We start from the raw sequence: 10021 nt of genomic DNA on the forward strand, positions 1-10021 counted from the left end.
GAAGTTCTGATTTTTAAGAGGCAGATTTGATATCACACAAGTAGTAGAGCACCAGCCTTGAGTGCAAGAGCTAAGGGACAATGCCCAGGGACTAAGTTCAAGCCCCAGTACTGGAACAAAAAAAGTCACTAAATCATTTTTGTTTCTGAGATATAATATTACTGTGTAGTGCATAGGTTGGTTTCTAACTCTGGATCTTCCTGCTCCTGGCTCCAGGTTACTGGCATTATAGGACCCTTTGCCCACTTTATTGTTATAAAGGTGATGTACAGAGGGACTGCAGTTTAAGTCAGTGAGTACATTCCTTTTCGGACAATGTCACCACTTCCCTGGCTGTCTCCCTGTTTTCCTTCCCATCCCCAACCACAAGTTGTATAGTTCATTTTCAACAGTGACTACTAGTGAGCACCACTGTTGTATTTGTTCACACTCTGTCCCTCCATTTCTGTGCCCCCCGATCCTCCCAAAGACAGATAAATGAACAAACAAGACAAAAAGGAAAACAAAACCTTTGTTTCAATTTCCTAGAGTTCATTTCAATAATTATTTTCTATTATCAGAGGCATGTTTTTAAATACAAACCCCCAAACCTCTCCGTATATCACCTTTATAAGTATAAAAAAGTAAACATTAAAAAAAAGAATACAGGGCTGGGAATATGGCCTAGTGGTAGAGTGCTTGCCTCTAGCATAAAGCCTTGGGTTCCATTCCTCAGCACCACATAAACAGAAAAAGCCGGAAGTGGTGCTGTGGCTCAAGAGGTAGAGTGCTAGCCTTGAGCAGAAAAAAAAAGACTGCAAAAAAAATCTGCACTCAAAAGGGCAATTGAGCCAGGAACCAGTGGCGCATGCTTATAATCCTAGCTACTCAGGAGGCTCAGATCTGGAGATCAAGGTTTGAAGCCAGCCTGGGCAGAAAAGCTCACTAGACTCCATCTCTAAAACTAGCAAAAGACAGCACATTTGAGGTGCTCAGTTTAACTCCTCATAGGGGTGAAAAACCCCTGTATCAGCCAAAAAAATAAAAAGGCAATTGAATTTTAAGTGGTTAACATGGTTTCCTAAAACGAAGAATGGAAACAAACCAATACACTATATATACTGGGTAAATCCATTTTTATTAACTGCCGGAAACACTTCCATTTTTTTCATTTGTTTTCTGATTTGAGGTAAAACCATTAAACACAGCTCACAAGAAAATACAATGACTTTCACTACAGTCACAAGAGTATGAAACCTCACTAGTTGTTCATGTAATACTTTTACAAATTTATACAACTGGAGCGTCTACTTAAGCTAGGTTTAGTGTTAATCAAAACAGTATTAGCAGAGACCAAGACACCTGACTCATACTTTTGCAGTGGCTATAGCTTTGTAACAACGCTGCTACCTTTCCAATATACTTTCAAAACTACCTGGCCGATACCATGCACTGCTTCATTACTCTTCTTCAGGGATGCAGGAAGGCTCCGAGGGCCTGGTTCCTGTTCTTTGCCCCTTTCAGACTGAACATTTTGTCAAATGATCAAATCACTGTGGCCTTACCATGGACATTGGGAAGTCAGTGAGAAAATCCCCTGCGTGGAGTTAGGGTTTTCTAAAGGTGTATTTTGGAATGTTCAGATCCTGTGTAGATGCCTATGTTTGGAAGGGTGTCCGTGTGTCCACATGTGCACAAGGACAACGTAGAAGTCCATAAACAGAGCAAATATGTTTTCCCCAACCGAGCCCGGCACTGAGCTTTCATTTTGTTCACTGGGTGCCTCACTTTAATCCATAGTTAAGCTTTGGGAACACTGCAGATTTGCTTTAGAGGTAGATAAAACAGAAATCATGCAGTTAAGTCAATTGAGGAAAAGGGATTTGTTGGTTTCAGAGAACTTCATGACTAGAAATTGACCCTGTTTCTTTTTCATACCAGTTTTGGGAAAATACCCAACGCAAGTCTTACATCTGTCCTCTCAGGCAAAACCAATTGAAAACTCAGCTTGTTCTAACTATAGATAGAAGAAAAACAGTTCTTAAATGTTTGCATGACAGCGCTGTAGTTCACTTTCTGCATTGGTGACACAAACATATCATGCATTTGAAAAACAGAATTTAATGGTGTCACTAGTGATGTTAATTAAAAAAAATTGACAAGTTCAAAATGTTTCTAAATATTGAAATCACCATGTTTTAAAGACAGACTGGAATGTTACAAATGATTCTGCAAAATACAAAAATAGATATGCCTCCCACTGAATGCTTCAATCGTTTTTCCGAGCATCCTCATCTTTCGAATCCTCATCATCAGAGTACACAGTGGGCTCCTCCCCTTCCTTCAGCAGCTTGCCCACGTGATGGTACTTGACTAGAGGGAGAGAAGAAAACACCAGTGGTCATTTTCACTGCACTTCACCCTGACATTTATTATGGCCTTACACTACGCTCAGCGAGGTGTCAGGCTTCTTGAAGGGATTTCAAGAGTTTCGTTTCCAGGTAGAAATGTCTGGCAATGAGCATTCAAGGTGGGATTGGACGGCGTGTGTTTGTGAGGGTGCTGGTAGAAGAACGAGACCTCACAATGAGCTGGGAACAAGGCTATACTTTAGCAAGTGGGTAGAAGGATTCGCTGTTTCCAAGAAAATGAAAACAGTATGTGCAAAGGTGCACCTGAAAGATTCAGCATTATCTGGGAAACAAGAGGAGTTGTCAGGGGCAAAACTGGCCTTGGTAGTGAGTGGTAGGAGGTGAGTTTGGGTAGTCAGTATGAGGCCAATTATGAAAGACCTGAAAAGCCAGCCTGAGGAATGTGAACTTAACTTATAGGTGGCAAAGGGCATGGGAAGTTTACGGGAGAAGGAATGACATGGCAAAATGGTGCTTGGGTAATAACGTTGTAACTGTGATACAGAGGGCAGATTTCCATGAGGGCAGGGCACCCACGAGGCAAGTGGGCAGAGGCAGATGTTAAAGGAGCCGGAGCCTGGAGGGGGGTGGGGTCAATGTGAATTAAAGGAAAGGATATGAGACATTGTGAAAGAAAACTGGCAACAGGACTTCATGAAATCTGTCGACCTTGTGGAGACCACGTGACCGGAGAGCCCCAAAGTGGCTTCTAGCAGCTAAGGGAGCACTGACAAGAAGCAGGTCCCTGGAACTCTTTTGAGAGAACCCAACCCATACATTGTAGGGATGTACTGTAGGGAGCAAGGAAAGAGAGGCAGAGAGGAAATGAAGAGGGGACGGGGAACTTAGCAGAGGCTTGTTTTGATTGTGAAGGAACTATGGTCTAATAGGTAGGAAAGAATAGCAAGAGACAGTTTTCCCAGCACAGGGGAAAAAAAATCTACAAGTATTTCAAGTAGCCATCAAGGGACTGGAGATTGAAGAGCACAAGCCAGAGTTTGCAAACTAGACCACTGTAGCTCCATGGACCCAAGTCTCTGTTTTTGAAATGAGAGGAGAGTAACCAACCTGCCTCACCAGGTAACAAGAGCTGAGGTTGTGTGAAATGGTCGGTAACAATGGGAACTTCCCCCTATTGGAAGGGAGCACAAAGGTCTCTCTGGGTGGCGCCTGGGAAACCTGCCCTAAGTAAGGGGAAGTGACAACTAACTACTCTGGATTTGGAGCTGGTCTTAGTTCAAAGGGAGGAAAAAAATCTATTACCAAATTTCTCCCTCTGATGAAAGTAAGCCTTAGAAGAGAAAGCTTCCGAAGTGACAAGTTACAACTCACTAGTTTCCTACAGAGGACTACTCAACATAAAGGCATCATTAGGATGCACTCATTAGTGACAGTGTTAGGTAGCTGAATTGTTTTTATAATCGACTTACCTGGAGACCTGCAAGATAGGCTTTACCTGCTTAAGATGCAAACTTGAGGTAGAGTCACAGCTGGCTAATTATTAAACAAGAACTCTCTGAGGTCAGCATAATTTTCAAAAGAAAATGATTGGATATAGCCAAAAGAGCACACAGCATTTAACGGATTATAAAGAACAGCACAAAGAAAGCTGTTTTCTTTTTTTTTGCCAGTCCTAGGCCTTGGACTCAGGGCCTGAGCACTGTCCTTGGCTTCTTTTTGCTCAAGGCTAGCACTCTGCCACTTGAGCCACAGCGCCACTTCTGGCCATTTTCTATATATGTGGTGCTGGGGAATCAAACCCAGGGCTTCAGGTATACGAGGCAAGCGCTCTTGCCACTAGGCCATATCCCCAGCCCCGAAAGCTATGTTTTTTTTTCCTTTTTTTTTTCTGCTGGTCAAGAGGTTTGAACTCTGGGCCTTAAACTTGCTAGGCAGAGTTGCTCTACTACCTGCACCATATCTCCAGTGCTTTTTACTTTATTTTTCAGATATAGCTCGTACAGGCATATAGTGCTGAAGCTGGCCTTGAATTACAATCCTCCCAATCTTCATCTCCTGAGTAGCTAGGCTTGTAGGTTTGAGTCACTGTGCCTAGCTGAAAGCAACATTTTAAAGGAAAAAAAAATCTTCCCTAAAGAAATGGTCATGGTTTTCACATACTTTTCACTCAAATTTGTAGCAGTAAAATATTGCTAAAATTAACCCTTCAGACTCAGGAGGGACAAAAGCCATTTCACTAGATACCAGTGGTGAGCCTGTGCCTTCTCCAGAGGCTGTGATTCTGGAGAATGACGGGTTGAGGCCAGCCTGAGAAGAAAAGCCTGCCAGACTCCATGTTCATACTAGCCAGCAAAAATCAGGGCTGGAGGTGTGACTCAAGTGGTAGAGGGCCTGCCTAAAAAAGTCAATTCCCAAACTTACAAGATTTGAATTTAATCCCTTAGTTTCTTCCCTCTTAGCACCACAACATAAACCAGAAACAAGGGTTTCCTTTTTTTCTTTAAAAAATGCAGACATCATTGTTGCTGGGCAGATTCTAAGCATCATTTGTCGATGAGGCCTACAGTTAGGTTCAATTAGATTCAAAGAGAAGCTGCTATGCAGAATACAAATCTCCCATTCTTCAGTAGGGATGTGGGTAGCTTTTCAACAGCATGCTTTACAAGGGAAAGCTTATGAAAAAAAAACCCTTTCTACAGCCAGGAGGGTCACTGTCCTTTGCTCTACACACCCAAATGCTAGTGTGGAATCTACACAAACCTCTCTGCACAATTTTTAAAAAGCAAAACCAGAAACTCAAGTTTCTATAGAGAACACGTTCAACATCAGTCTGCAATCATTGTAAGTGACTCAGCACTGCTACAATTACTTTAAGCTGTGAACTTGATCTGTCAAAGATTTGGGAGCCTATCAAAATGTACCTGAGCTCCAGGCTGCTTAGCAATACCTATTGTCTTACCACAAACCCCGTTACTGGTAGAAATTTGATCTGAGCACAATCTGAAAAAAAAAAACAACCCACGAGAAACAACAACAGCAAAACCAGCTTACAAGTGAACTGAGAGTCCCAATCACTCAGGGTCTCCTGCTGGGCAGGAGTGAGGTCAGAGAGGTCGTCGTACTCATCCTTCAGGGCTTCCTTATCAAGGCAAAATGTGGCAAGGCCTCTGGAGGCATCTCGTCCAGCAAAGACCCCATATGGCCCCTCTTTAGATAAAAACAGAATGAAACCAAGATACAGAATGGATTAGATCATACATTTCTCAGTGGTTCATATGTAGAACATGGCTTCCTTGTCATCAAATTAGAAAGCCCTTTCTTTTCAGTATCAAATTCTATTCTGAAAGTGACAACTGACACGTTGATCATTTATATAGGAGACACTGCAAGACATGTCATTAAAACAGGTAACTCAATGAAAATGCTGCACATTCTCAATCTCTTGTGAGTTTCCAACAACTAATACAGAAGTTGTAAATCATTTTTTTTGCGCTGGTACTGGGGCTCGAACCCAGGGCCTGGCACTGTTCCTTATTTAGCTTTTGTTACTCAAGGGTGATGTTTTACCACTTGGCACTGCAGTTCCACTTGCTAATTATTTCTGAGGTGTTAAGGTGATAAGGAATGATCTAAGATGATACAGTCTATGGGCTGGGGATTAGAGTTCAACTTAACAACTTTGAACCCAGAGCTTGGCTCAGTTCTAGGCACTACAGCCAACCCAGTTAAAGTTATTTCTCCCTCTCCCACACTGGGGTTTGAACTCCGGGCTGTTCACTTGCTAGGCTCACAATCTACCATTTGAGCCATGTTCCCAGCCCAAGGTTAAGGTTTCTCAAGATAATCACCTCTAAATGAAAACATTCCCTTATAAATGCACTCTGTTTTAATGAGTCAAAGGTATCTTATTGGGATCTCTGGTTAAACATTAACTTATGCTATCTGTATTAGAAATCCTAAGTATCAGTGGTTCAAAAATCTGTCCACAGATTACATAACTTTCACTGTCAATAAATAAGAGCTAGCACAAAAGGAGATCAGTTTCATCATTCTGGTTTCAGTGGGATTAAGCAGAAGATTGTGAAAATACTAAAGTTTTCACAGAAAAGGCTGAATCATGCTCCCAAATAATCTACAAAACTGAAGTTGCTATTATGGATGACAGTATACTGAACTTTTGCCTTAAGAGGGCACTGAATCATTCTGTAGGCACTTAAAGTGGATGTTCAGACTTATTTAAATATTGCACAAGTAAATGAAAAGAATCTAGTGTACTTTAAACAATGTCTTGTTTTCCTCCAAATAGTTTAGGTAACAACCTTGACATGAAAAAGTTTGTAGTTAGCCATTGTACCACCTTAACCTCAATCACGTTTTAAAAAAACAATTCACACATTTTTTTTTGCAATGCTAGGGATGAAACCTATATTCTCCGGCCCACTAGGCAAGTGCACCAGTGTGCTGTACTGCCAACCTATACAACTGACTTTTAAATGCATGCAAATCACTCCTCCAATGTTTGTTTTAAATTATTATTCTATGTTGCCTTTTCCACTACTAAAAAAAATCTCCTGTTTCACAAATGTCCACTTCTAGTGGAAACAGGAGTACCGAGTACTTGAAAATAGGTGGAACACAGCGGTTTCAGAAATTCGAGTCCTGAATTCATTTAAGTGGGTCTATACCTAGCAAACCTCACAAAATCTTAACAGGGTCTGGGTCTGGGGCAAGCTTTAGCAGTCTCTGGAGAACACACATTGTTCATCACAAGGTTGCTACTCCATGAACAGTTTTTGGTTTTGCTCACTGCAACATTTCTAGCACCTAAAACAGTGCCTTGTGGAGTAAAATAGGCACTTGGCTTTTTTCTATATATGTAGTGCTGAGGAATCAAACCCAGGGCTTCATGTATGCGAGGCAAGCACTCTACCACTAGGCCATATCCCCAGCCTCCTAAAACAGGCACTTAAATGGGGAAAAAAAAATTAGGATTTCTTTGTCATATGAAATCCCACTTTCCATCATAATGTCACATATTCCTAAGCCCAAATGAAAAATATTTAGGCATTCTTCATAATATGAAATATCCTTTCCAGCACAATGTTGTGTGTTCACGGGCCTACTCAATGGCAGTGAAGGGTACAGTCTTAAGAGAGCTCACAATGGGCCAGACATTATTTTCTAAAGGGAAAAATAAGGCCCAGAGAGAACAAGGCTCTGTGGTAGGTCACACAGCTTGCTCAGCAACCCCCAGACTAGAATGCAGGTTGCCTGACAGTTTTGTGCTCTGTGCACAGACAGTCCTCAGGATGACTCTGCAAACTCCAACCATATGAAAATGCCATATACACACATTTTGGCTACTTTATGGCTTAGCTAGTAATAAAAAGTATTTATATGATTCTGTATATTGATAATGTACTGCTATAGTGACAAATAACATGCTTTTTCAAATCATTTTGCAGTGATATACCTACAGGAAACAAAATGTTCAAAAGGAAAGACTTAAGTGTGGGAGTTCCTTAAGAACCTTTACACATCTGATTTTTATGTAGTGGATCCCAAGTTAAAGAGGATTGAGTATGAGTGGTGTGGTTTAGGCCTGGTAGTCTTTTTGTCTCTAACACAAGAGACAAGAGTGTGAATTCCCCCAGGTTCCAGTATTTGGAAGCTTCCAGTGTTTGGAAGAATCCATAATGGCATAGCTGAAATTTCTTCTTCCTTCTCTCCCAAGTATTCTAGAAAGCAAGACTTACCAAATCCGGTTGTTCCTCAAATCCACCTATGGAAACACGTTAAAATGTAAATTTTAATCCCACCTTGGAATTTATCTGTGATTCAGCTGGTTAGGCCAGGAATCTATATTTTTCTTTAAGTGCATTAGGTAATGGTGATTGGCGATCGGGATTGGAAAAAAAATGTCATCTCTAAGGATCGCCTTCTAGCTGCTCAATAGCCATCTACCCATTTCCATGTTCCCCCTCTGCCTGGCTTCCGGAAATTCCACATGCCCTAGCCTCCATAGCCCAGTCCTTTTTGTTTCTGGCGATTCTCCCTTCCTCCATATTTTTTTTTTCGGGAGGGGGGCTTCTAGTCGTTTCTCAGCTGCTATAAACTAAATACCGTTTGGTTTTGTTTATCAGCTTGCCTCGTTCCCATTGTCCACCATATTCTACCCTAATCCATTATCAGGGAGTAAGCTTTCCCCTACAGAGCTGCTCTTGCTCACTGCCTTTCACAGCGCGAGCACACACACATAACACACCAACATACATGTCAGGCACATTCCTGACACATGCCACATTCCAAGTGCGCGGATCCACACACACCCACATACACTGAGCATGCACAGTGCGCATGCACACTGTGTGCGCGCGCAGGCACACACACACACATCACTCTACCACACACAATGCTTCTACCTGATGCTAATCCTCGTCTCCACTTTCTTTCTCCCACACTCACACAGTCCACCATGACTACACCCGGCTGTGATCGGCTTCTCCTTCCTGCAGCCCCTCTCCCACCCCTCCCCCGAGACACCACCTTCTTTTCCTTTATCAAACCCGACACCACCTCCTCTTTCCAGACCCCCCCCCCCAACGTACTACCTTCGAAAAAACTCCCCCTAGGCTAGGCTCTCTGGGGATTTGAGTCTCGTGGCCCCGCCCACCCCTAGCTTCAGGGCCCCAGTGGTCTTCCTGCACCCCCAACCCAGCACAGGTGACGAGATGTGGCCCCCCCCACTCCGCCCGTGCTCCCCCCTGCCCTCCTTCCTTCCCTCCTGCCCGGGGGAACCACCCAGCTACAAACGCCACACTAGCCACCTTCCAGTCTTCCCCGGTGCGCCGCCCGTCCTCGCTCCCCTCAGGGGCACCCTGGATTCCCCTCCACATACCCGTTTTTTTTTTTTTCCAATCGGCCTCCCCCCTGGGTCTCGAACCCTCCCTCCGCTGCTGCCATACCCGGCCCGTAGAACTTGCGGCCTTTGGTCACGTCGAACACCTTGCCGTTGATGGCCATCAGTATGCGTGGGTCCTGGACGCCGTCGAAGCATCGCAGCTCGGCCGGGGTGAAGTCGCGGCGCTTGAGGCGGGGCAGTGGGGGCGGCTCGTCGTCGTCGTCGCTGCCGGCCCCCGCCTGGTCTCCGCGCACGATCTTGTAGAGCAGGAAGATGCACAGGCCCAGCAGCAGCAGGTTGAGTGGCGACGTGAAAATCTCATGCAGCAATCCGCCGCCTTCCGAGAGCTCGCTCGGGTCCGCGCCCGTCGCCACCACATCGTCGGCAGCCATGATCTCTGGAAACGTTGGGCCGGGTTAGGCAAGGCTCCGGAACTCGCTGCTTTCTCCTCCCTCTCCGCGAGCTACTGGCGCTTCCAGCTCGGCCGCTGAGCGGGACCAGCGAGGGGAGGGGGCGGGGCGTGGGGGGGCGGAGCCTCCGCGAGCCGCTTCCAACGGCCACCTAAGCGCCCCGCCCTATTCGATCAGGCCTCCGGCGGGCTCCGACCGCCCCCCTCCCCTCCCCCCCTCCACGTAGCCTTTGGATCTTCGCTCCCAGCCGGACCTGGCCTCCTCGGCTGAGCACTCACCCCCTCACCCCCCCCCCACCATTTCTACCTGCGGGGCCGCTGCCTCAGCCCCAAGCCAACCTCCCAACATCCTCTAACGGA

The 10021-nt window shown here is 44.8% G+C and overlaps 1 protein-coding gene across 1 annotated transcript; it reads right to left on the reverse strand.

The window, feature by feature from the left end:
• Positions 1-1101: 1101 nt before the first annotated feature.
• Pgrmc1 (progesterone receptor membrane component 1) lies at positions 1102-9734 on the reverse strand. Its single transcript, XM_048336147.1, has 3 exons — positions 9317-9734; positions 5403-5558; positions 1102-2352 (listed from the first exon to the last, which is right to left on the reverse strand). The coding sequence occupies exons 1-3, from the start codon at positions 9642-9644 to the stop codon at positions 2249-2251; spliced, it is 588 nt and encodes a 195-aa protein (XP_048192104.1). The 5' UTR covers positions 9645-9734; the 3' UTR covers positions 1102-2248.
• Between the last annotated feature and the right edge of the window lie 287 nt (positions 9735-10021).

Source organism: Perognathus longimembris, chromosome 28 (genome assembly GCF_023159225.1).
Source record: "Perognathus longimembris pacificus isolate PPM17 chromosome 28, ASM2315922v1, whole genome shotgun sequence".
NCBI classification, from domain to species: Eukaryota; Metazoa; Chordata; class Mammalia; order Rodentia; family Heteromyidae; genus Perognathus; species Perognathus longimembris.

Excerpts from the sequence above, each read along its gene's own strand:
- Pgrmc1 (XM_048336147.1), bottom strand. The coding sequence starts at position 9,644 with ATGGCTGCCGACGATGTGGTGGCGACGGGCGCGGACCCGAGCGAGCTC. Across the intron at positions 5,559-9,316 it reads CCGCAAGTTCTACGGGCCGG|AGGGGCCATATGGGGTCTTT; the intron begins GTATGGCAGCAG and ends TTTTATCTAAAG. Across the intron at positions 2,353-5,402 it reads TTGGGACTCTCAGTTCACTT|TCAAGTACCATCACGTGGGC; the intron begins GTAAGCTGGTTT and ends CTCTCCCTCTAG.